Raw genomic sequence first — 26749 nt, forward strand, 5'->3', positions numbered from 1 at the left:
AAACTTGACTTGGACAGAACACACGAAACAAGAAAACTGAAGCCTGACTCCAAAACGAGGTCCGAGTGAACTGAGACACGCACACAAACAAACACAAGTTTGTCAGTATAAACACAAAATCGATCCAATTACAACGCATGTTTTTTTATGTGAGTTTTATGCATAAAACCACTACTAGATCTGCGTGTCCTTGGCTTTTGTGTACTGCGAGACTGCTTGAATTAAACAATAAAAAAAACAGAGCGAGCAACTTACTGGCAACTCGTCATCTCCAGTTGGAAAGCGAAGAGTGAAGACGTCTCCTCGGTTACTACGTCACGCACGCGCAGATAAAAAGAAAAAAGAAAAAGAAAAAAAGGGGTGGGGGTGGGGCGTGCGAAATTCACGAAAATCTCTTTATTTTTAGGAGTCTCGTTTTTATCGCTTTTTTTTTCACCAAAGCAATCATTGAATTTGTGGTGATTTTGTCTCATTTCATTTTTTTAGTTTAGCACTGTTTGCTGTATATATTATGTGTTGTTACCAAAAAAAAAAGTGTGTGTGTGTGTGTGATCTTACTGGGTGGTCGAACTGTGCAAACAAACACACGATAAACCCAAAGCCACAAAGGCTGCACAGCCTCCGCATTTAAACCATTTATTCCCCCTCAATACTTTTTAATGGCCTCACGCACGCACGCGCGCGCGGACAGTTGTCATGGTATTCTACTTCAATCGGCTGATTGTTGCCTGCCTATATTCATGACGTACACCCACACAAACACATTCTACGAGGTGATTTGTCTTAAGAAAATGCACATGAATCCAAAATACAAATGTAATAAAAGGCAACTAATAATAAAAGCAAAAATAAAGTAAATTGAAGTGTCATATTTAACTCAAATTTGATTATAATTGTAATATTTACTAACAATGATTTGATCGTCCGGATTTAGTCGTTAGACGAATCCATCTTTTCAAAAACGTTACTGAAAAGTTACAGTATCAATATAACGATCCAAATGACGCCACGTTCACGATCAAATGAAATTGTAGGTCAATCAGTTCAGTTCAACCGTGAAGTAATGCTGCCATCTGCTGCCTCGCACAGGAACTGTAGGAATCTCTTTCATTGTATTTGCACTGTAACATGCCTTAAAAGAAAATACCTTATTCTTCACGTACTGTGAATTTATTACACAGTCACTTAACGATTACTTACCTTGTAATTGTTAAAAAACACCACTGCTGTAAAACGCGTTTTCTCGTCTTATTTCTCCAAAGTCACCGTGCGAGCTTCCGTAGTAGTTAGCAATGCATCGAGTTGCTGTAGCGTGCTAGTGTCACGCTAGCTTGACAGTTTGACCCAATGAAGCCCTTTAGCTTTGCAACAAATGCGAATACTTTCTATTAACCCGCACGGTCCATTTCCAACTCATATTTGACTCGGTTTTTTTTCGGCACCAACAGGTGAGTGTTATTTAATTTACATAAAGACGTAACAAATGTCCCGACACAGTGCTCTCAAAAATGTTACCAAAAGTTGAGTGACGTAATGATGATCTCTCAATGTTATAGTTATAAATCTACTCACTCAGCGTGAAAACTTAATCCGAATCAATGTGTTTCTTGTTTTTCAATAACAGGATGGAAATAGCAAAATTACTTTTTTTGACATCTTAACAGTTAAAATTAGTTGTTGGAATGCAGGACTGTATGTTTTGTTTGTTGTTAATGTCGTGTTTTTTTTTAGGATGTCTCCCAAACCTTTACCAAAGCTGTTTAAAGGCATCATTATTGTTGAACTTGTTGGCGTCTTTGGTGCATATGCGCTCTTCTACACCATGAACACCAGCCAAGGTGTGTTTACACACAGAATAGCGTCATTAATATTCATTATTTTGTTTTGAAAGTAATAGAAACTGTTTCAGATTTCAGGAGCACGATGAAGAGAAGGTTTCCATCCATTCTAGAAGGTGAGCGAGAACACAGCAAAAACATAACGTGATGCTTTTTTTCTCTGTGACAGGAAATGATGTCATCCCATCGTGCTTACTCACTGCCTGTTCCAATCCAACCAATAACGTCCCCCCACGTGCTGAACGTATTCTCCTGTCAACAGTTTACTACAAGTCCAACGAGCTGGCAGGCGTACACGGCGTGCGGCAGAGGGACCAGCTGGATTGGGCGAGGGACGGCGGCGACTGCTGACGACTACTTCCTCTTCCTCTTGTTCCCCGCCATCACGGTCGTCGTCCTGTTGCCGCGTCCAAAACGAGTCCTCTTGTTGAAAGCGGCCTTCTTCGCGCGCATCGTCTTGGCGTCGCGGTCGTGCATCCAGTCGTCGCGTTGGCTCTCCCACTTCAGCTGTTTGACACCTGCACAGGAAGTCGCCACCATTTTTTGTGAGAAACTTTCCGAATAAGGACAATTTGGTGTCACAAACTTGTGAAAAAACAATAAAGGTCCCGGGTTTGAAAAATTTGGACTCCTCGTCGATTATTTCCCAGTTCCGACTCCGACCAGGGTCATTATAGTTAAAAACTAAAACGAAAATTCAAAGTACACGAAATAAAAATGTAAATCCTTTAAAAAAAATAATAATAATTGAAACTGCATCTTATATTTTTAAATCTAACTAATAACTATAATCACAGTGAAAATGTCCTTCATCTTTGTTGATTATCTTCCATGAGCTTTCACGATTCATTTTAGTACAAAAAAATTATACTCCACAAATACTTATATATATATATATATATATATATATATAAATAAAAAATTAAAAATAATAACTATAATCACAGTGAAAATGTCCTTCATCTTTGTTGATTATCTTCCATGAGCTTTCACGATTCATTTTAGTACAAAAAAATTATACTCCACAAATACTTTATATATATATATATATATAAATAAAAAATTAAAAATAATAACTATAATCACAGTGAAAATGTCCTTCATCTTTGTTGATTATCTTCCATGAGCTTTCACGATTCATTTTAGTACAAAAAAATTATACTCCACAAATAATTATATATATATATATATATATATATATAAATAAAAAATTAAAAATAATAACTATAATCACAGTGAAAATGTCCTTCATCTTTGTTGATTATCTTCCATGAGCTTTCACGATTCATTTTAGTACAAAAAAATTATACTCCACAAATACTTTATATATATATATATATATAAATAAAAAATTAAAAATAATAACTATAATCACAGTGAAAATGTCCTTCATCTTTGTTGATTATCTTCCATGAGCTTTCACGATTCATTTTAGTACAAAAAAATTATACTCCACAAATAATTATATATATATATATATATATATATATATATATATATATAAATAAAAAATTAAAAATAATAACTATAATCACAGTGAAAATTTCCTTCATCTTTGTTGATTATCTTCCATGAGCTTTCACGATTCATTTTAGTACAAAAAAATTATACTCCACAAATACTTATATATATATATATATATATATATATAAATAAAAAATTAAAAATAATAACTATAATCACAGTGAAAATGTCCTTCATCTTTGTTGATTATCTTCCATGAGCTTTCACGATTCATTTTAGTACAAAAAAATTATACTCCACAAATACTTATATATATATATATATATATATATATATATAAATAAAAAATTAAAAATAATAACTATAATCACAGTGAAAATGTCCTTCATCTTTGTTGATTATCTTCCATGAGCTTTCACGATTCATTTTAGTACAAAAAAATTATACTCCACAAATACTTATAATATATATATATATATATATATATATATATATATATATATATATAAAAAATTTAAAAATAAAAATAATAAATAAAAAAATATATAGCTAAAACGAATTAAAACTAACTGAAAAAAATCAAAAGTCAAATTAAAATCAAAACGATCTCTAATGAAAATGCATCCGACCCTTTGCTGTTACCTGCTTTGTCGGTGTTGGCCATGGCGTTGATTCCGACGTTGTCAAACTTGGCGCCGGCATTGTCGTCGAGCAGGCAGCCAAACTTGATTTAAAAAATGAAGTAAAAAAAAAGTTAATGATTGCAATAAGCCATGAGGGTAAATAAAACAAAATAAAAATAAAAAGTGCATCTCGATGTGTGACCTCTCACCTCCTCTGCCGTTGTGGACATGCTCGATCCTTTCCTTTTCTTCTTTGCTGCTTTGGAGTCTTGACAGGAAGACGGAAAAAGAGTCAAGTTGACCTCCAATGTAGAATAATCATTTCCAAAGTTAACAAATGAGAACAAACCAAAAGTTTGCGAGAAGTCCAGCTCTTCTGCCGACTTCCTTTTGACTTTCTTGGAACGCGGCGTCACAACGGGAACCTCATCTTCGTCATCTGAGGAAGAGGAGATGATGAAGACATCAATTTTAATGAGCGTCAATTTTTTTTTTTAAACACAGAAAATTTATGTATAATTTCCCGCCTAACTTTTACAATAAATCAAACAATTGAATACAAAAAGTGAAATCAATCCAGAAATGAACAACATTTGATCGTTTGTAGACTCACCAAAGTCAACATCTTGGTCGTCATCGTCATCTTCAAGCTCTGGAACTGAAACCAGAAGCGAACGCTTCAAGCGCTTATTCGCAAATATGCCGACAGAAAAAATAAATACCGTCTCCGTCGTCGTCGTCGTCATCTTTTCCGTCAGGTTCCATGAAGGTTCCTCCTTCTTCATCCAGGTCTTCCCCAAAGTCTTCCTCGTTCATGCTGCCCAGCGACACCTCGTCGTCGTCCAGGTCGTCCAAGTCCGAGTCTTCCGAGTCGTCCGTGTCCTTTTTGCCGCCTTTTTTCTTTTTGCCGCTCGACACGTTCCTGGATATGTTGACAAATGCACGATTAGCACGGACAAGACGCTAACGCGCTAAATGCAGCGTAAATGAACCATATTCATACTTTGTTTATGAAAATGTCAACGAGCAAGACAACTGCATAAATACATTTGACACAAAAAGTATACACAGCTTGTTCAAACGCCCACATTTTGTCACGCACACACATACGCAAAAAAATGTTAAGCTCACCCGGCAAAGTCCAAGTCTTTGCCCGGGAACTCGGTGAAGTACGAGTCCGCTTCGCACGAGTCTGTTGAAAACAGAAGACTCGTCAGCAACGAGAAGACGACGACGACGACGAAAGTGGCAAAGGAGTCGACTGACCGAGGATCTTCTCAAACTCGTCGTCGTCCACGTCCTCCACGCTCTCGGCGTCGTCGTCCTTTTTGGGCCGACGGAGTTTGTTCTCCAGCTGACGCTTCTTGAAGAAGCTGCGAGGCAACAAAAAAAACCAAGACCGGCTCGCTCACAACGCTTGAAATGAGTTGAATAAGCCAACTAACAAAAAAATAGTTATGCAATGTATTGCAACAATTGCTCACAAGAATATTATAAAAAATATATGTATTGTAATAAGCTTCAAATATAAATTTATATTAAGACAACTTACAATGTAGTCATTCAGTATTTCTAAAATAAAAAAACGTTGTTTTTTTTAGTTTAATAAATTAATATGCTGTACTAAAAAAAAATCATTATTATGGTAATAATAAATCTTGTAGTTACTTTTTAAGATGATAATTTATAAATTACATCCAATAATAATAATAGTATTTTAAATAAATTATAATCATTAAAAATATTTGGTTTAATTATAATTCCAATTCTAATAGTTAAAAAAAAACTATATAAAAACAAGTCAATATTTGTTGTTAAGAAACATAACAGCATCACCATGAAAACCTGTTTGTAAACAACTAACAAAAAAAAGCAAGTGGATGTCACCCATTGGGCCACACCTCTTAAAGGCACACAATCCAGCACAAATACTAGCGTTCCAAAGTAGGCCTACGGTTTTAAAATAGGGTTTCAAATTAATGTTAGTGTCTCACATTGGGGTTCCAAAATAGGGTTTAAGTTTCAAAGTAGGGTTTAAAATTTGGGATTTCAGAGTCGGGTTCCAAAATAGGATTAGGGTTATAAAAGTAGGGTTGTAAAGTAGGGAGACAATTTATAACAGGGGTTCGAGGGTAGCAGGCGCCCTTACCCGCGCCACAGTCCAAATCTAGGACCTCCCTCAATTTGATTTTGATGACACCTCGCTTTTATATGGACACCATTTCTCAAATCGTACCCCCCCAAAAAAAACAGTCAATCGTACGTGCAATTAAAAGTAAACATCCATCCAAAACAAGACGTTGAATCGGGTCAGCAACACGAAACGAAAAAAAAAAAAAAACCTCACCGATAAAAGAAGATTTGGTCCACAGGAATCTGACTTTCTTCTTTACACAGAAACTCTTCACTGTTCACTAAACACACACACAAAATCCACGAAATGAAAAGTGTGCTTGGGAACGACTAGGCAGTCAAATTCATGAATAAAATACAAATAAAACTAAAAAGTGAAAGTTGTCACCTGCTAAGGACTTGCCATGCCATCTCTGTTTGGGCTGCAACACGGCGTCAGCGTTCTCTACAAGACAAAAATGTCACCGTTTTTTTTCTCTCTCTCCATTTCATGTTCAGATTGTTTTTTCTTTGCGGGGACGACGTTGCGATTACGTTTGCCCTTGGTCTGCTTGGGGTTTCGGAAGACAAATCTGTCGAGGAAGCGCATGAGGGTGAAGTCCTGCAGGGGGTCGCCAGAGTACTGGATGAAGTCGTCCTGTCCACATTTCACACGTCAAACATTTTCAGTCACTTTAAACTTCTCAGGAAAAAAAAAAAAAAAAAGTCCAATGAAACCACAATATGTGAGAGGAGAATTATGAATGTATTTGTTTCACCTGCAAGAGAGTTTTTGCAAAGAGCGACACGGACGGGTGGAAGTGCAGCAACAACTGAGGGAGGAAACGGGAAACATTCAAAAGACTACAAAAATGGATTCTTGGAACGTTTCATAAAGATTTCAAGACCGCAAAAAATGACAAAACTACAAATATGAATGCTTATTAGACTGTAAAAATAATACAAACATGAAGGCTTCACGCTTTTTAAACATTAAAGGACTACAACCACAGAGTCCTCATAATTATATGCATGAAAAAAAACTACAAACATGAAGTCCATGCTTATTATAAATGGAAAAACTGCAAAGTTTGAGTCTTTTAATACTTATTGGGGAGTAAAAAAAAAAAGGAAGAAGAGACAAACATTAAAGAACTACAAACATGGAGTGTGTGTATGTTACTCACTCTGTGAAGTTCCCACAATGTGGTGTGGGCTGCGCCGCAGAACAACGGATTCCTGCTCACCGGGTCGTACTTCCCAATTTGCTTATCGGCTGTTGACAGGAAATCAATCAATCAAGCAATACATCGATGAATCAAAGATCTTGTGACGACGGCATTTGTGTGTGCGCGCGTCAGTGAGTGTGAGACGGACCTTGTAGGTTCTGATGATGTACCCACGACGCCGCAGGTTTGGTCTCCTGCCTGCTCGTTGCGGCGTCCTCCATCTTGTCGGCGTCAGTGAAGTGCTCCTCTTCATCATCATCATCTTCATCCTTTTCTTCAGGGAGGTCTTTGAACGCCTCTTCTCCATCCTCAGTAAACAAAAAACGCCATGAAATGTTGTTTTAAAACATTATAAAAAGGTTTGCGATGTTGATTTCGGACGTTTCCCCTACATCGTCCTCCTTCAGCATCGTCTTGAGTTCCGGCTTGGCCCGCATGACCTCGGAGACGAGGAAGAGGGCGCCGCAGGCAAAGTTGGCTCCTTGCTCGGCGCTGACCTGCAGCAGGCGCTTGATGAAGGCTTTGATGCGACGCGGCACCGTGTCGGCCTTCAGGGATTTGTACAGCAGGTTGAGGAACATGTTCTGGCGGGTTGACGTCGACAGGCCCGCGTCCAGAAGCTTCCTGCGGACGACGAAGAAGAAGAAGAAGCGAGAACGCAATAAGGTCAGCAGCATGTCAACTCACTCCGCACTTCACTTTTATTTGTTCAGTCGAGCTGAATTTTAACCAGAACACCGTATTTAGACTAGTGGGGCTGCATAGAACGTATTGTCAAGATTTTATTTATTTATTTATTTTTTGAGATGGGGGTGACTTCCCCTTTAAACAAAATCAATAAAAAAAAATTTTTTTTTAATGACATTTGAGGTGCAGGTATTATTTTTGTCCACTGGGAGTTGCCAATGATCACACTCTACACTGCAGTATCTGTGATTTTCAATGCGAGTACTGCTAAAGAGGCGGGGCCTGGTCTTGTGAGTGACGTGGGCGTCAGAGATGAGCCGTTTCAGTCACTGGGTGTGAGCTGGGCCATCGCCAGCTAGTGAATGAATGTGCTTATTATGTCTTTAGTTTTACTTGGTTTTGTTTTTTTTTGTAAATTCTGTCATCAGTCCATCAGGCCTTGGGACTTTTTCTGTTTTCAAATTATTTATGGCTGCAGATATTTTCTCATTTGTTATTGCTGTAACCAGATTTGAATTTAGTATCCCTGGAATATTAGATCTATATAAAAAAAAAAAAAAAAGCTGTATAATTTTTCTGAAGAAAATTTTGAATGCTTCATTAATTTCTGGAGTGTCAACTATAATCTGTCCATTACTGTTTTCAACTGTGGCAACGTTTTGTCTCATTCTGTAACTTGTCGAAACGTTTGAAAATATCACCCTCAAGCAACTCAACCTTCTCTTTCAACTTTCGTCTTACGTCGGCCGTAAAGGCTTGCTTGCCACATGTTCTTTTTGTTTTGTGTTTTTACCCGTTTAAGCGATTGGAAATTCCCAGGCAGCCGTATCTGCCCTTTCCCAAATTGGGGACATTATCCAAGTCATTTGAAAAATGGCCGCAGCCCTGGCTTACCTGTACAAGGCGCCGTAGTAGCGGTCGGAGAGGGTCTGCTCGGCGTTCATGACTTGGAAGAGCAGCATGAGCGCCTGCACGGCCGTGTTGAACTTGACCATGTGGACCACCTTGAAGAGCGTGTCCATCTGCTCCCGCACCTTCTCGTCCCCAGTGCTGGCGTACGGGTACGCCCGGTTGACGCCCGTCAGCAGCGCGCTGAGCATCTTGGACTCGACTATCTTCTTGCTGACGCAGGCGCGGAAGAACGAGAAGTAGACGGCGATGAGCTTGGCGGCCAGCGCGTCCTCCTCGCGGCTGAGCAGCACTTGGCCGAGGAAGCAGACGGCGTAGTATTGAGCCTTGGCGCTGATGTTGGCGCGGAACATGAGGCGCTCAACCTCGCAGCACACCACCACCTTCATGTTGGGGTGCTTGTGCAGCAGCGTCTCCAGCAGGTGCGAGGCCTTGGCCGCCAACTTGAACTCGGGGTCGCCCAGCTTGTTGACCAGCTGGATGAGCAGCGCCCGCTCCTGCTCAGGGCGATGGCACAGGAGCTCGTAGGCGGTGGTCAGCGCCTTGGCCTTGGTGGCCGGCACCGTGTCGTGAGCCACCGCGTCCAAGTCGGCCACGAACTGCGCCACGTGGTGCTTCAGGTGGTGCTCGAAGTACCAGAGGATCAGGCGGCGGTCGCGGGCGTCGCGGTTGCCGCTCGCCAGCTCCTCCAGCTTGTCAAACGGGTGCTGGTCAAAAGGCCGCAGCTTCCTGTTTTCCGGCAGCAGGTCGGACAAGAAGAGCTCCCGCAGCGTGTCCAGTGACATCAGGGCCATCCGCCGGTTTCCCTTCATCTTCACCATGGACACCAAGTTCTCCACGTGCTCCAGCATGTGCACCGGAGCGTCCTGGATCAGAACCGTCATAGCCGCCATCCTGTCGGCAAGAACGCCCTCCGAGACCACCGTCTTCATCCAGGCCGAGTTGGCTCCTTTCTGCAGCGTTTTCTTGCTCTTATACAGATGCACGTCGGCTTCGTAGAGACACTGAGCCAGCGTCTTGTAGGACGAAACCACGCTGGGATCCTGCGGGGCCGTGGACCCTTCTGCGCTGTATTCCTGGTCAAACCATTTGCCTCCAGGTTTGACCAGAAGGACGTTCCTTTGATGGAACTCAAACACATTCTGTTTGCCTCGTTTTCCAGATATCGGCGCCGCCCCTTTCGTCTTCTTCTCCTTCTTCTGCTTCTCAGAAGGCTTCTGCTGTGGTTTGGTTGCGTTTTCCACAGCAGGTTTCTCCCCTTTCGACTTTGGGAGCTCCTTCTTCGGAATGTCCTTTTCGTCTGTCTCGTCTGGGACGGCCTGTAGCTTGGCAAGATCCCGGACGCCCAATTTAGTGATGAACTTTTCTAGTTCACCTTCCTCGAGGTCATCTATGGCGCCTTGCTTCCCTCCATCCACCAACTCGTTGGACGCGTCCAAGTTGGACAGGAGCACAAAGTCAGCCTGCGGACAACAATTCGGAAGTTGCAGTAAAGGAGTTTAATCAGTACTTCTTTCACCAGACTCTTTTACGTCATTATAGACAGCGCGTTAGTACTTTAGCCACCACTATTTATCTGACAATTCGACTTGCTTGCTTAAAGTCACCTGAGTTCCACCGAGCACTAAAACTTCCTCCAGGTTGAATGCGCCTGCCTCCTCCTGGCGTCCACTGTCTGCTCCGTCTGCATGATTGTCCCCTTCGTCGTCGAGGTTTTCCGCCTCCATTTTATTCTTTCCCGACCACATTTTGCCCTCGTTCGACTTTTTTCTATGCTTGTTTTTGGCCGCCATGCTGCTAACATGAGGATGCCTAACCCGGAAGAGGAAAGGTTGACGTAAAGAGGTCGTTTCCGCACACGTTTTTTTTTTCTGTGAAAGAAACACACCAAGGTTGTAATACTACGATAAAATATTACATTGTTATTAAAATATTCTCACATAAAAGGTAGATCGTTTATGTTTATTTTCCGAAATAGGACGCGTATTATTGTTTTACAAAATACAATACAAATGAACCAAACAAGCTACTGTATGCGTAATCACAGTTCGTCCAATCAAAAGGCGTGCTGCCCTTGCCATTCAGTCAAGTTTCAACAAATGCAGACCAAATTTTCAAAATAATCCAAACCACGCCAAATATGAACCACAGCCAGGATACACGAGGCTTTAAATTTAATGCAATGCACAGCTTTGGTTTATATTTAGTAAATACAAAAAAACACTGCATAATTTCGTAAATTAAATGGATACAATTTCTTAAAATGAGTATTGCAATTTATTAGTTGTGAAAGGACAGCGGATGTTTTTGTCATCCCATTGTCACGCGCGTGTATGGCAGTGTAAGCTTTGCTACAAGGACTTGGCAGGTCAAAATAATCAAGCATAATATACTTTTTTTTTCTTTTCCTTTTGTACTTGAAACGAAACCATCATTTATTCACGTTTTGTCTCGGTTTGCGTGACGCACTTGTGGCTAACCGTGCTAATGCTAACGTTTCTGGTCAATGTTGATTCGTGTGCTCAAAGTGGCACTTAACACACTTTATTTCAATCGAAAATGAGACTTGAGTGAGCGTCAGAGTTTCTTTTGCTTCACGTTTTGAGAAATGAGGAGCCTTTGTGCAGCCAAAACACAACTGCTCAGCTTGATTCATTCTACCAGTCCACTGCCATCAGGTAAGAATTTGGACAGTGTAGATTATCCACTTAAAATAATTAATTCCACAAAATGGTTGATCAGCTTTCGTACTCACTTACTATGCATTCATTTAAATTACTTTTTCCTTGTATTTAAATTAAAGCGTTTTATGCATAATAATACAAAATATGCTCACGAGGTGCATCGTATTTATTTACTAGGGCAGGGGTGCTCAAGTTCGGTCCTCGAGAGCCCCTATCGAGCCTGTTTTCGATGTTTCTCTCCACTAACACACCTGATTCATGATCAGGATCGTTATCAGGCTTCTGCAAAGCTTGCTGATCATTAGATTCAGCTGTGTTGCAGGAGGGAAACATGGAAAACAGGCTGGATAGGGGCTCTCGAGGACCCAACTTGAGCACCCCTGCACCAGGGCTTTCTCATATTCCGATGATTATTTAAAAAACGTTGTGTTTTTTTTGTCAGTGCGATGGCGAGCGGCGACACGCAGACTTTGGAGCTCCTCGTCTTTTCCCTCGGAGGAGGATGCAAGCGGATCCTCCATGCTGCGGCACCTGACGTCCAAAATCAAAGCCACCGGGCCCATTTCTGTTGCCGAATACATGAGGGAGGCGCTCACCAACCCTGTGATGGTGCGTCGGCATTGTTTTCATTTTCACCACAATGAGACACTTCATACTTTTATCGTGTAACTTCAGGGATATTACGTGAAGAAGAACATGCTGGGAGCCGAAGGAGACTTCATCACGTCGCCAGAGATTAGTCAGATCTTCGGCGAGGTCCCTGATATCTTTTTTCACCACCAACAACCGCTTTTATGTTAGACAGGTATGATCTTAAAATATAACATAGCAGCTCCTTTTCTTTTTTTTTGTCTGGCTGTTTGTGCAGCTGCTGGGCGTGTGGGTGGTCAGCGAGTGGATGGCAGCGGGTCGGCCCAAACAGCTCCAGCTGGTGGAGTTGGGACCCGGAAAAGGATCTTTGGCCAGTGATATTCTCAGAGTATGACTTGATGGCCGCACCGTTTTTTTTTTCTTTCCATGGACAAAAAAACGAACGAAATAAATAAATCATTGCTACCGCAGGTTTTCGCTCAGCTGCAGCCTGCGCTTAGCGCAGCGTCGGTGTCACTGCACCTGGTGGAGGTGAGTCCGGTTCTGAGTCGTCTGCAGGCGCAGGCTCTGATCGGGACCGGCAGCGAGGCCGAGCAGGAGGATGAGCTCGTTTATCGGTACGGCCAAACCGCCACCGGCCTGCCCGTGTCCTGGTACCGCCGCTTGGAGGACGTCCCGCCTGGTAAGGCCAAAATACAAAAAAAAAACGCCGGGCAGCACTGAGCTATGCTGTTAAGAAATGCAGCATATAATTCACATGTTCGCATGTCAGCCATTTTCTGCACCGAGTTCCCCATAGCAGCCATTTTAGAGCATTTCAAATGGACTGCCTAATCGTCATCATCCACTGCTGATCCTCAATCTTAAACTGCCGCCATCGATCTGAATTTCACATTTCAAAAAATGTACTTGAGTAAAAGAGGCCTTCCTTAGCTTAGCATGAGGCGAGTTTGGGGGGATTTTTGGACAAAACGACCACACAATAAATACATACACTGTTTAAATGATATTCAATTAAAAGTGAGTATTGACGACATTGAGCTGATTATTATATTACTAACGTTTAGTTTATTTTCTTGTCCAGGCTTCAGCATCTTTCTGGCTCATGAGTTCTTCGACGCGCTACCAATACACAAGTTCCAGGTACCAACAAGATTTCTTGCGTTTCACACGTCACAACTTAACTGCCGGGGGACTTTTTGTTTTTGGTATGAAAAAATGTCATTAAAAAAAAAAATATATATATATATATTGTATATGCATTTGAGTGTATTAGTTAACACCACATGTAATGTACAACTTAAGTTTGTGCCTTCAGAACATCCTTACTGATTCTATTTTTGTCTTTCTTTCTTTGGCGCTAGCGGACCGAGCGAGGCTGGCGTGAGGTGCTGGTGGACGTGGACCCCGATCGGCCGGGCCGGTTGAGGTTTGTGGCGGCGCCGGCGCCCACCCTGGCGTCGAGGACACTGCTGCAGGTCACTTCCCTTTCCTGTTCTGTGGTTTTCGCTGTCACAACATAGTTTGTGATGTCACAATAATATTGAAAGGAAAAGTGGAGTGAGTGAGTGGAGTTAAGGGGTGTGCAAACTTTTATGCCTCAATGCTTTATGTTAAAAAAAAAAAAAAAAAAGAAGTACTTTTTTTAAAATCTAAAATGAATTATTTTAAATAATAAATTATATTTCATATTCAAATAAATGATCTGTAGTATAGATAAAAACTTAAAGTGTTTGTGTGCGTGCGTACGAGCAGGCTGACGAAAGCCGAGACCACGTGGAGGTCTGCGCTGAAGGCGGCGTCATCATCCAGCAGCTGGCGCGACGGGTCGCCAAAGATGGCGGCGCGGCGCTGATCGCCGACTACGGCCACGACGGCACCAAGACGGACACCTTCCGGGTAGAACTACAACGCCAGACTGATCCCCGATTGGCTTGCGGTGTGTGATGTCATTCCATCTTTTTCCTCGTCAGGGGTTCAAAGGTCACAGTCTCCACGACGTGCTGGTGTCTCCCGGCGGTGCCGACCTGACGGCGGACGTGGATTTCAGCTACGTGCGGCGCGTGGCGGGAAGGGGCGTGACCTGCTTTGGACCGGTCGCTCAGCGGACGTTCCTGAAGAACATGGGCATTGATGTACGCATGCAGGTAAGTGCGCTTCTGACATGATCGCTAGTAGTAGTTAGTAGACTTGTAGTAGTAGTAGTAGAACTACAGTACATGTTACTTGTGAGGCACAACTGTGAGCTAGTTGACATCTGCATGCTACTAGTACTAGTGAAGCACTAGATCTTAACTAGTAGACTTTTATGTCACTAGTGGTACTAGTAGCACACAGCTATTAACGAGTGCAGTTTTGCTTAATAGTAACATGTAGTGTTTCTACTAGTGTGCCCTAGTTGTTCTACTAGTGCATAGAAATGACAGAGTAGTGGAAGTAGTGAAAAAATTTACTAGTAAGGCAAGGCTCTTCTAAAATGACTAGTGCTCAAGAGTGAGCGCAAAGAGCGTACTTGAGACATGGAAAATTCAGTGCACTAGTCAAACATCAGTAGACTTGTAGAAGTACATGTTACTAGTGAGGCCCAACTGCACTAGTTGACATCTTAATGCCGCTAGTAGTACAAGTGAAGTGCGAGATCAAAACAAGTAGAATTTTAAAGTGCTAACATCTACAACTTGACTAATAGCAATAGTAGCATGCAGATGTCAACTAGTGGACACATTTTGCAACACTAGTAACATGTAGCTGCCCTACTAGCGCGCCCCAGTTTTACTAGTGCTACTAATTGAGCGGAAATGTCGTTAAGTAGCGGAAAAACAAAATTTCCTATGAGTGAGAATAAAGAGCACACTAGTACATGTAGAGTTCAGCGCACGAGTAGGATATGGAATAAATGCTCAAAGGACTTCTCTCGTCCCGTTTTTCCTGCCCAGGTCCTGCTGAGGAACAGCGACCAGTCGTCCAGGGAGCATTTGATGTCCAGCTACGAGTTTCTGACGGACGGCGCCAAGATGGGCGAGCGCTTCCTCTTCTTTGGCTTGCTGCACCCCAGCCGCCTCGTCCAGCCCAAAATGGCCACCGGACTCAAGCTGGAGAAGAAGACGCCGGCGCAGCCGCCCGTCGCCGGATTCACCGAGATCCGATTCGCCTGAGGCCTCCACGGAACCCGAACACATTCTTCAAAACGCAAAAGAATAAAAAAAAAGTGTTCCGGCAACTTCTTCGGACTGCGCATGCTCGTTAATGTGTGTCTGGGTTCTGAGAGGCTCCTTGCAAAAACGTTTGAGGAGCCCGCCCGGGGGGGGTCTAGGGGTCCTCCCGGTCCAGACGGGGCGAGGTGGCGCGTTGCGTGCCGTGCTGGCCTCTGTCGCCGGCAAATTCCTCCCAGCGTGCGTCGTCGCTCTGATGCGTGATGTAACGCTCGCCGTGCCGCGTCTCCAACTCCCGAAGGTCCTTCCAGGTGTCCAAGTCCTGGAGGACCAGACAACGAGTCGGACTTAATCCAGGTCAAGCAGATTTAGCATTTTGGACGTGTCGTACCTGCAGCCACGGGTGACTGAGGGACTTGTCCACGCTGTAGCGCTTCCTCATCTTCACCTGCAGCAGGTTGTTGATCAGGTCCGTCGCTATGGAGACAGCGAATGACGCAAGCAAACGGACCTCAGGACCAATCAGAAGCTGAGTGGACACTTTTTACGCCTTTGGAGATTCATTTTAGTAGTAAACGTTTCATGCGCATTTTTGAAATGTTTAAAATTAATGTTAACAAATGATTCAATAAAATATTTGTTTGAAATGTACACATACATTTGGACTATTTGACTAATAATGGGCTACTTTATTACCCCCCAAAAAATCTATTTACCAATTATTTAATTGATCGTTTGCCCACCCCCAGATCAATACACAAAGTAAAATTAGCTTAGTAAAAATTAAGCATGTTTACATCAAATTGGAGTATATTCAATGTATTTCCTCATTAAATTATTTTTAATTAAATTAATTAATTAATTAAATTTTCTGAGAGCGGCACTGCCACCTACTGTAGTGGATGCGCAATTACACTTTATTTTAGTCTGTAAAAAACTTGACTAGTAAATAATCACAATAATTATTTAATAATATTGAACTAATCCTAACTAATATTTAAAAAAAAATATGGCCTTAGAGTCAGCGTCCGCTACAGGGAACTAATGCCACTTAATAAATGTTTGGTGAGCTTCATTTCCTGCCACCAGTTGTCTCTTTTGGCCGCATAGTTTGAGAGAAAGAAAGAATCTCCCGGATCTCCTACCACCCTCGGAGATCCCCTTCCACGGACTGGGCGGGTACATGAAGGCGGCGTTCTGGATCTGGTCGTTGACGTCCTCGTCCTCGTTGAAGGGAAAGGTTCCGCTCAGGCTTACGTAGACGATGACGCCCACCGACCACATGTCCAGGGAGCGGTTGTAGCCTTTGTTGCGAAGAACCTCCGGCGCCAGGTAGGCCGGCGTGCCCACCACCGAACGGCGGAAGGACTTCTCGCCGATGATGCGGGCGAAGCCGAAGTCGCACAGCTTCACCTGAGGAAGAGGAGGAGGAGGGAAGGGAAGAAGACGAAGAGAAATTTGTTGCTGTCGTGTTTGTACCTGAGGCAAAGGTTCGTCTGAGGCCAGGAGGACGTTTTCGGGCTTCAGGTCGCAGTGGACGATGTTTTTAAAGTGCAGATGTCTGAGGGCAACCAGGATCTGCACACAGCAGGAAAAACAAAAATGGTGATTTGGCTTCAGGAAAAGGTTTAAAGCACACATGGTGAATCAGCATTTAGCTGTTGTGCTGCAAGCAAAAGTCAAACCGACGTGTGCGAGAACATTTGATGGAGTGATTCTTTATAACGCTCACCTGCGTCACCAAGAACTTGGTGAGACGCTCTGGCAGGCGACTCTTCTCGCTAGACAAGATCATCTCTAACATGTCACCGTGGAGCTTCTCCATGACCACAAACACCTGCTCGGGGGTCTCGAACATGCAGTCCAGGTTTACGATGCCGGGGTGCTGCAGCTTCTGCAGAGGGGGAGAGAGAGAGAGAGGAAGAGGGAGAGAGAGGGGATAAATAAATACATGGAGCCCTCCGTTGCTGCAATACGTTAGTGCGTCCGCCATGTTGGATGTGGCAGATCAGCCCAGATTTTCCCATGTATGCAACCCTGTTACGCCGATGACAAACATTGAAATATTAATAAAATATGTTATCTGTGTCTCTAATAACCAGTACCTGAAACGTAGATGTGACAAGATGTGGATTTTCTAATTATTAAACTTTAATGTTTACATTTAACTCAGTTTGATATTGCTATTACGTTTTTTGCCACATTCAATATGGCAGCGACATTGACATAAAATTCGGGGTCTGCCTATTTGATACCTGCAAGATGGCCACCTCGTTGCGCAGCTGGCTCTCCTGCTTGGTGGGGAATCTCATCTTGTCGATGATCTTGATGGCCACGTTGCGACCCGTCTTTCTGTGTTGGCCTGACCGGAACCACAACAACAACATGCTTGACATCATCATAAAAATCCAAAGGAAAAAAAAACGCATTGCACATGAAAATTTCTTAAAAATCGCACCTCAATAAATGTTCTAAAAAATATCTGCTCTTAAAGCTGAAATGCAAATGTTATCTACTGTCATGAGGACATGATTTCTTAGTGTACCACTAGAGGGAGCCCGCACACCAAAACAAAAAGACATCTCACCTCCATACACAATGCCAAACTGTCCCGACCCGAGAACGTCATCAGAAAAGATTTGATAGACGGAGCTGATGTCCTGGATGAGGATGAGGAAGATAATCATAATCAAGATGAAGATGATGAAGATGAAGATGATTTTCCATGTGCGAGTGAGTACTCACTACATTCTCTTGGATCTGCGAGTTACAAACTGATATGCTGACGGTCAACTTCTCTGTGGACACACCACAAGGTCATTTATTATTGTTTCGTTTTTAGCAAAGTAAAACCCATCTCCACTTCCTGTTTACCAAAATAAAGGCAGAACAGTGCCTGCCTGCCCGCTAGTGAATTTCCATCATCGATTCGGCTGCTCTTGCGTCGGCCTTGCTTACATTTGGGTCAAATGTTTTTACACACAACTTTTATTTATTCACCCGTGATGAGCACTTCCTGTTCCTGGAACGAGAGCTTCCTGCCATTTGGGGCCGGTCTGACATTAAAAAAATAAGTGTGTTGCATAACGTGCATTAGCGTAATGGCGTGTATAATGTGATTGCAAATGGGGGAGGTGGGTGGGGAGGGGGGGTCGCTAACCAGGTAAAAAGGCCTAAAAGGAGTTAAAGCTTTCTGTTAATTCCACACAAAAAGCGAGTGAGATGAGGCGTAAAATCCCCTGAAATCCCTTCAATCACTTCAGTGTGACTGACAGTTGTCGTCTCCTGGCGGCTGTCAAGGATCACGGACAACATTGCCACCGCTGAATCTAATCTCGCTTCTGACCGATCACAAATGGCAACACAACCAACGCTGCTCTCTAAACTATATTTTTGTCACCGACGGCTCACCGTGGCCCCGCCCCTTTCCGGCGCCCAGGCTGGGTTTGGGCGTGAGGGGCATCATGGCCCGGCGGATGGCCTTCTCCCAGCTGCGGCCCGTTTCCTGAGCCGCGCCGCCGCCGCCGTCGTCCTCGCCGACGTAGTAGACGGCGCCGGACGCGAGGACCAAGCGGAAGCACGGAGCGCTGCTGCCCGCCGTCGGCCCGACGATTTCCTGCGACGCCTCCACGCGCAGGATCTCGGACAGCGACAGTTCCTGAGGCCATACAACGGAACCGCAACGCTAGCTTTAGTAAATAGCTCAATTGAAGTCGGGTCTAAGGCTAGTCTAGGACTAAATCTCATCGAGTCTAAATCTATTCAAAATCTAGTCTACAACTAAGAGTTACTAGATCTCGGTTCAAGTGTAGGACTACATTTGATTTATAGCTAGTCAAAGATAAATCGAATCTAGTTTAGTAATCTCATCCAAATCCTAAATCTTGTTTAGGTCTAGTCTAGTACTGAAACTTATTTAATTAAGTATGTCCATTCATGCTTCTACTCACTAGTCTAATCAAAAAAGCTAGTTTAGGACAAAGTTTTAATATAATGTAATCTAGTCTAGTTCTAGTTTCAAATCTAAATACAATTTAGGCCTAGACCAAGACTAGTCAGCATCAAGTCTGATTTTAACCTATGACTGACCCTTTTCTAAATCTAGTCTAAATCTATCCTAAATGTAATCTGGTCTTGGTATAAAAAAAAAATCTAATCTAGTTTGAATCTCATCCAAATCCTAAATCTACTTTAGGTCTAGTCTGTTACTGAGATCTATCCATTCTTTGTAGCGCTTCTACTCACTAGTCTATTCCAAAACTAGTCTAGGACAAATTTTCATATGATGTAATCTACGCTAGTTCTAGTTTTAAATCTAAATACAATTTTAAGCCTAGTCCAAGTCTAGTCAACATCAAGTCTGATTTGAACCTATGAATGACCCTGGTCTAAATCTAGTCTAAGTCTATCCTAAATGTAATCTGGTCTCGGTCTAAATCTCGCTGAAGTCTTGCCTGAGTCTAAACTAGGAACTGGTCTCACGAAAGTCCAAGTCCAAGTGTTGTTGTGTTTAAACCTAGTCTAGATCTAAATCTAGTCTGAGACTAACATTTGAGGAATGTGGATGGAAGTCGGGTCTACGAAGTAGTCTAAACCAAGACGTACAAGTCCAGTGTGCGCGTGTACCTTGTAGAACTTGGCTCCACTATGGTTCTGGAAGAGCGTCAGACTTTTGCAGTCCAGACACCAGAAATGTCGCTTCCTCTGCATGGACACGCCAAGATCACATTGATACACATGTGTGTGCGTGTGTGTGTGCGTGTGTGTGTGCGTGTATACTCACCATGTTGTCATGACTACTGTAGTGGACCATCCAACCTTCTTTGACCACAGTGGAGCTTCTCCTCTTTGCGTGTTTGATGGACTGAACCACTCGCATCAGAGGGATGTTGCTGCTGGTTGACGGGCTGCTTGCGCGCGCACGCACGCACGCACGCACGCACACAAATACACACCTGGTTTTAGTGTCTTCTTTTGATTGTTTTAACTTGATCGATTCTACCAGATTACCGCCACCTACAGGACAGCATTGGTGGAACAACCCAGCATGGAGATTTTGAATGGACGCGCGCGCGTCACCTGATAGCTCGCGCCATCTCGTCTTCTCTCTCGCCGTCCTTGCAGGATCCGCCGTCGAAGACCTCGCGCTCCCGCGACGCGGCCCCTCGATCCTGCTCGTCGGCGCTGTGGCCGCCGTCGCTGCCCCCGTCGCCGTTCTCCACCTCAACGGCCGACTCGCCGTCCAAAGTCGGACCGGATGCCCCTTCTCGCATACAAGACACCCGTCACGCGCCAAGTCACATGACCATGTCCACACTTGACGTGGACTCACCTCCGTTGACGAGGACCTCCCCCATGCAGTCTCGAGGAACTTTGTCGGCGCATCTCTTGTGGCAGTTGAACTTGCAATCTTGAAGCGGAGGCGACACGTCAGGAAAGCTTTCCGGAAGCTTCGCCGTGCGACGTGGCGAGCGCGCTGACCTTTGCACTGCAGGCCTTGTCGGAAGACGAGCAGACGCTTGCAGTGCTGGCACGCGGTGGGTCGCGCGTACGTGCGCGCCGAGAACGTGTGCGGCAGCTTCACGCCGCCCGGCACCGGCTTCTCCATCCAGGCGGGACGGCCGCTCGGCGTGCGATTGCCGGCGCCCAGCGGGGGGCGCTGCTACTCGCACAGACACAAAAATATTAGAGGAACGTGACCAGGAAGTTCTGTAGGGATTGTTTGCAATTAAAGTCAGAATTATTAACTTGACGGGATATAATTACTAGGGTTAAAAATAGGAGTGTCGGGCCATTCAAATTTGCTAAATGTACAATAAAAAATGTTTTATGCGCTTGTTAACATCAAAATGGAAAAAAATAAACCAATAGAAATATGACGGCATCTTTTAGTCATTGAGACATTAATTTCCTAATAATAAAATTAAAGTTAAAATTAAAAAGATGTTCTGTACTGTGTGATATTGATTTGTGTTGAGGTTGTTTTTCTGCCACTAGATGGCATAATCACATTTGTAAGACATTAGTGACAGCTTAGTGCATTTTTCTTTTCATATTATATAAATATATTAAATATTTTCATTATTATTAATTTATTACTACTAAATTTTGACACGTCTGCTGTGTTGCGACTGGAATTCCCCCGGTACAGGCTTTCCAAGTAAGGGCCGTTCATTAATCGCGCATAAAAAAAAAGAAATAGTGGCATTAAAGGAACTTTAAATGAACTCAAAATGAACACACTAATTTTGACACCCCTAGTTAAAAATAAAAATAAATTTGCAGCAAATAAGGAAGCAAAAAGAACATTTGGACCAATCAGACACTTTCACTCCATGGAACAACTGGCTTCACGCACGCACGCACACACAAAGTAAATACACTTAATGACAAATGACCAAGTGTGACCTGCTGATGATGAGCGTGTGTGTGTGTGTGCGTCTGTGTGTGTGAAACAGGATGGAAAATCCAGTGCTGTGCCTCCAGGCGCTGTCAGTGTGTGCGTGCGTGTCTCTAACGGTTGCACAATCCAGACGAGCTGGCATGTGAGCGTGTGCTTAATTACACGTAGGAACGTAACCTCTCACATGAAAATGGTCAGTACCTCATCCTGCGGCGCGCCGCACGCTTTGAGGAAGTCGACCGAAGGCGGGCGCGAAAGAGAAGCGGCGGGACCGCCAAGGGAGACGTTGGAGGCTCGTCTCCTCTTGACGCCGCTGCACTTGTTTGGCATCTTCAACGCACAGCGCTTGTGGAAGTTCAGACCGCAACCTGCACATAAGTCAAGAAAAGCAAAATAAGAGAGTTGGAGCGCAGTTTTCACATTAATAATATGAATTTGGCCATCGTTGTTTGAACATCGGCTATGTCAGATTTGCGGGACAGTTTATGGACAGGTATGACTTGGAAATGATCTTCATTTAATGCACTCTATTTCGACATAGATTTTTTTTTTTAAATAACAAATATCATATATTTCAGGAAAGTAGTATCACGTGTGAATATAAGTCATTAAAAAGATTGCCAGAGATTAGATAAATGTTATGTACGATAAAAACAACAAAGACCCCAGCATTGACCCCTGTGGGACACCACACTTGAATTAGTGCGCACCCAATCGCACAAACGGCAATCTACTAATGAGATATAACTTAAAACATTCCAATCAAATGGATTTCTTCTGACACCACTTTTTCCCCCAACCTTTTAAAACTAAAGTGTTATTGTCAATGGTGTCGAAGGCTTTTTTTTCCCAACTCGTCTTTGTTGTCTATGGAGTTGCTGACTTTACCAAATCAATCAAAGCATGTCCAGTTGACAAATGACTCCGCATCAGTCATCCTTTCCTTGCCTAATTGTCCTACAATGATAAAATGTTTTAATCTAATCCAAATTTAGTCGGTCAAAGTCGAGTTCAGCGGTCAGCAACCTTTCTGTCAAAAGAGCCATTTTAGGCCGAATAAAAATGAGAACAAATTCATTCTGCCTTTCTCTCAAATTTTGGGGCAATTTTATGGACATAGGGCAATTTTTTTCCTGTCTTCTTCCTTTTTTTGACATTTTTCTGATTTTTTTCCTATACATTTTCTGACTTTTTTGGGTGGTAATTTTATGGACATTTTACGGTAATGTTTGGGATTTCTTCTTTTGTTTTTGGGCGTTTTATAATATTAGTTACCTTTTTTTTTTTAATTCCCCGCCTTAAAAAAATTTTTTTATGACTTTTTGGGCAATTCCAAAGACATTTTATGGTAATTATCCACCTTCTTTTTTTTGGGCATTTTATGGTCACTTTTAAGAATTTTTTAAATATTAAAAAAAAACTTTTTTTGACAATTTACAAATTTGGACTGGCATTTTTTTAAATCTAAATCATTAATTCATTTAAAGTATATTTTATCTAAAACATTCAAATAAATATGTATTCATATAATTTCAATTTTTCCCCCCCGAGATCCACATGGATTAAAGAGCCACATATGGCTCCAGAGCCGCAGGTTGCAGACCCCTGCTCTAGTTCCAAGTCTCGCATTCAAAGTTGAAGCAGCCACGTTACCGTCACATTTGAGACCTTGGCGAACGAGCCCCCACAGCATCTGGCCGCAGTGATCGCAGAAGGCCGGCGCGCGGTACGAGTGTACGTAGAGCACATGGGGGCAGACCTGGAAGTCGTCGGACGAGGCAAGAGCTGCGATCAAAGAACACACGAGGTCACCGATGGAAAGAAGCTTCATTTGATGAAGCGCGGCGGCCGTTCTCTGACCCGACACAACCACCTCCACCAGGTCGCCCTCGCGTATGTCCTCGGCGGCGGTGACTCGCTGCAGGATGTTGTCCGAGTCGAGGTCGTGGCGGAAGAGAAGGATCTTGTCGTGCATACGCAAGAAGCCGCATTCTGGGAACTGGAGTGGGAGAAAGAGAAACGTGCAATGTCACCATCAACAAGTCAACTCAAATCGATGGCTACGCATAATGTTTTCATCTTCACTGAAGCTAACATGCTAACATGTGTTTGCAATGTGGAAGGAAAAACACACACTCAGAATAGTTAAACTGACACTACAAAGATGTGAAACATTAAGCTGACGTTATTATTTTGCCCTGTATTTGACCTCAGGAAGAAAGAAAAAAAAAAACAGGACGCCATTTTAGTGCCGACGTCTTTTAATGGACATGCGAGTGTTTAATGCACACGGAGTCAGTCTTTAATCCGCCATTAACCGGGCCACACGCACACACAAACATACGCGCACACAAACTGGCCGAGGTCACAAGAGGCCTCCGGGCTGCGCCGTGACCTCTGAACCCGTCTGTCGGGATGGAAGGACAGTGGTAATGATGCGTGAGGGCCTGACAGGTTTTGACCAGCGGGGGGCAGCACAAACGTTGACCGTCAGACTTTTAAGCGAACGCTAATCCTATAAAAGGCAAACGCAAATATACACACACAAACACTCACGCACACACGCACACACACACACACACATTCCAACTGAGGAACATTCAAGCATCACGGGCCAACGGCCAAACATCATCGGCATGTGCTGGGAAAATCTCAACTTCCTATTGACTCCTTCATGCTTTGCTCTGAGTGCTATGCTAACATGCTAATGCTAATCTCACTATACATCGCTGGCGTTTATGCAAATGCGACGACTGATTTCCTGCTTAGATTGGACATCATTTACAGGAAACACAAACTCACTTCCTGTTTCCCAAGCTGAGGTGCAAATCAACTTTTTGGTTCTGCCTGTGATAGGAAAAACCGTTCCTATTTCTCTCCTCGAGGGGGCGCCACAAAAAGAGCGTAGGCCATGCAAAATCTTCCCGGCTAAGAGCTGCTCCATGTGTGATGTCAAAGGTCAAGTGAGGATTTCGACATCTTGAACGTCACTGAACTCAACTGTGCACCCGGGCAGCACTCGGCCTTGGTCGCCATGGCAACCAGTGTGTGACGGGACTGGAGTGTCCTTACGTCGCCACGGCAACACTTGTTACATGTGTCTCACACACACACGCTCATACACTTATATTCACTCACACACACACTCAGATGTATATTCATACTTTCTGTCATACACATTCACACTTACGGATTCGCATCCACACACTCGCTCAAAATGGGGAAGCGATGATCGTACTTTTGCAGTTTTAAATGTCTTCATAGTATGAATGCATTCTGAATGTAGCGCCAGCGAGCTGACGAAACACAAGCAAGTGTGTTACCGACTTATCGACTTCATTTGTACCTTGTGATCGACGACGGCGCAAACGAGCTCGACGACGGCCGGCAGAGAGAGGTCGGCGGCGTCCAAAGTCAGCGGCTCCCGGGTCAGTCCCATCTGGAGGAGGAAGGAGACGCCATGGGCGGGCGACGGCGAGGGAGCCGGGGGGGAAGGCGGCGGCGGCGGTGGCGAGCTGCTTTCAGACGACATGGACGACTGCCGGTGGCGTGAAAACGGACTCGGCCGGCTTGTCCTCCTTGACGTCCTCTTCACATTTCTCAGGATGCAAACATCACTTCCTGTCGCCAAGACATGTGCACTGAAAAACGTGAAATGGCTTTAACAAATACAATTTATTCTTATTAGTAGTAGTAATACTTAATAATTTGCATTAGAAAAATCTTAATTAACAAGAATTCATGCACAAGTGATGAAACATTTATAAAAAGATGACTTTTCAAACATGCTACACTCAATTATTGTATCAATTCTGGTATTATGTAGGCGGAAATGCTTCAACCTGCTTTATTAAATTGATTCAATATTAGCCGAGGGTCCTTGAACGCCTCATCTGCGATTATCGTGTGTTGTTGGTAAAAAAAAAAAAAGAAGTTCACTCCAAAGTGCTCAATCGCAATTTGTTTCCTTTCTGAGTACTTGATGGCAAAAGGAGAAGTTAATGACACGCGTACGCACCTCACATCAGCCCGACCACGAAGAAGAATGCTGAACTTGCTGGCGGTCAACAAAGTGGCTGGGCGTCATTTGAACGCCGGTTCCGCTCGCCTGAATTTCTACAAAACAGAAGTGCCCTTTGCTTCTGCTCTGCGCTGGAACCCAAACGCTTTCCAGTTTCCACTTTGCTCCCTTTGTGTCGGCAGCCCCGCAGAGGCGCAATGTCCAGATGATGCGCTTTCCGAGGAACCAGACATAACATGACATGACGTCACCGATTTGCCCCACTCCAGCCGTTTCCATATATAGTTTTTGGATTAATTTAGAGATTTTTTTTTTTTTAGAACCACAAAACACTTTTTTTTATCAAATGTCGCAGTGAACATGAATAAATCTGTCGTGTTTTTTTCGATTAAAAATAATTATTGTTTGTCTCTCACTCTCGAGTTAGCGGCGTTAGTTTTGTTAGATACAATGGCGCTACCTGGTGTACATTAACGAGAACTGCACCATTGCAATTCTACATTTTTTTGGACACTGCAACGTTCTGAAAACTTTACTGTTGATCTCAAGTTTTCTTCATCTTTTAAGACGTCAGCACAAACAATTTATACCAAAAGAGCGAAAAAAAATAAAACTCGGTAAAAATCTGACTTTTAGCGCTATTCACTGTGTATGGAGCTAATTACTAGCTAAGTGCTAAAAATGTGCCGTACAGGTAAAATCACAAACATTAAAATAAGAATCTTTTTAAAAAAAATTACCTTGACCACCACTTCGACCGGGCTAAATATATTGAAACCGTTGACATCTGTGCATCTGTCAATCTTGTTTTCTCTGTACAATCGTATTGCCGTCAAAACACTTGTCAAATCAGCCGTTGTCCTTTTCCGTATGCCTTCAAAATACAACTTCCGCCCAAAAGGGAGCGAAAAAATGCAAGATCCATGACTATCAAATCTCGCAAATTATACCGACGCCCTCACATGAATATTTTGTCATTTCGATGAATATATACGAGTTTGAGTCTGAAGTTTGACGACATTGTCTCTTTTGTGTA

General features: G+C 43.2%; 4 protein-coding genes across 12 annotated transcripts; 2 read left to right on the forward strand and 2 right to left on the reverse strand.

Moving 5' to 3' along the window:
• Nucleotides 1–622: 622 nt before the first annotated feature.
• Nucleotides 623–10699, reverse strand: cebpz (CCAAT enhancer binding protein zeta). The gene is made up of 17 exons (XM_086061894.1): nucleotides 10470–10699; nucleotides 8848–10325; nucleotides 7659–7890; nucleotides 7415–7574; nucleotides 7225–7313; nucleotides 6817–6870; nucleotides 6593–6695; nucleotides 6447–6503; nucleotides 6273–6339; nucleotides 5192–5298; nucleotides 5057–5117; nucleotides 4648–4847; nucleotides 4539–4583; nucleotides 4275–4364; nucleotides 4135–4193; nucleotides 3945–4026; nucleotides 623–2356 (listed from the first exon to the last, which is right to left on the reverse strand). Exons 1-17 carry the CDS (start codon nucleotides 10653–10655, stop codon nucleotides 2193–2195), a joined length of 3234 nt encoding a protein of 1077 aa, XP_085918020.1. The 5' UTR covers nucleotides 10656–10699; the 3' UTR covers nucleotides 623–2192.
• Nucleotides 1271–2454, forward strand: LOC147158859 (protein CEBPZOS-like). The gene is made up of 4 exons (XM_086061906.1): nucleotides 1271–1448; nucleotides 1732–1838; nucleotides 1910–1954; nucleotides 2101–2454. Exons 2-4 carry the CDS (start codon nucleotides 1733–1735, stop codon nucleotides 2187–2189), a joined length of 240 nt encoding a protein of 79 aa, XP_085918032.1. The 5' UTR covers nucleotides 1271–1448; nucleotide 1732; the 3' UTR covers nucleotides 2190–2454.
• Nucleotides 10700–11162: 463 nt separating the features above from the next.
• ndufaf7 (NADH:ubiquinone oxidoreductase complex assembly factor 7) lies at nucleotides 11163–15357 on the forward strand. Its single transcript, XM_086061905.1, has 10 exons — nucleotides 11163–11540; nucleotides 11989–12155; nucleotides 12222–12302; nucleotides 12415–12525; nucleotides 12609–12819; nucleotides 13222–13280; nucleotides 13502–13615; nucleotides 13893–14036; nucleotides 14111–14284; nucleotides 15074–15357. Exons 1-10 carry the CDS (start codon nucleotides 11471–11473, stop codon nucleotides 15290–15292), a joined length of 1350 nt encoding a protein of 449 aa, XP_085918031.1. The 5' UTR covers nucleotides 11163–11470; the 3' UTR covers nucleotides 15293–15357.
• On the reverse strand, nucleotides 14575–26594 carry LOC147158861 (serine/threonine-protein kinase D3-like). 9 transcript variants are annotated; one of them, XM_086061903.1, is made up of 20 exons: nucleotides 26454–26594; nucleotides 25711–25926; nucleotides 25039–25333; nucleotides 23553–23691; nucleotides 23346–23477; nucleotides 21894–22060; nucleotides 20771–20951; nucleotides 20622–20699; nucleotides 20369–20552; nucleotides 20073–20196; nucleotides 19916–19993; nucleotides 18701–18947; nucleotides 18035–18087; nucleotides 17877–17949; nucleotides 17545–17651; nucleotides 17022–17183; nucleotides 16769–16867; nucleotides 16435–16702; nucleotides 15681–15766; nucleotides 14575–15611 (listed from the first exon to the last, which is right to left on the reverse strand). In XM_086061903.1, exons 3-20 carry the CDS (start codon nucleotides 25222–25224, stop codon nucleotides 15447–15449), a joined length of 2529 nt encoding a protein of 842 aa, XP_085918029.1. In that variant the 5' UTR covers nucleotides 25225–25333; nucleotides 25711–25926; nucleotides 26454–26594; the 3' UTR covers nucleotides 14575–15446. The 9 variants fall into 9 exon arrangements, with proteins under 9 accessions (XP_085918029.1, XP_085918028.1, XP_085918027.1 ...); XM_086061902.1 differs by having other exon boundaries at nucleotides 16435–16867; XM_086061901.1 differs by having other exon boundaries at nucleotides 16435–16867; nucleotides 20369–20555.
• Between the last annotated feature and the right edge of the window lie 155 nt (nucleotides 26595–26749).

The sequence above is a fragment of the Leptonotus elevatus genome, chromosome 18 (genome assembly GCF_054856555.1).
Source record: "Leptonotus elevatus isolate MCC_2025b chromosome 18, RoL_Lele_1.0, whole genome shotgun sequence".
Classification (NCBI taxonomy): domain Eukaryota; kingdom Metazoa; phylum Chordata; class Actinopteri; order Syngnathiformes; family Syngnathidae; genus Leptonotus; species Leptonotus elevatus.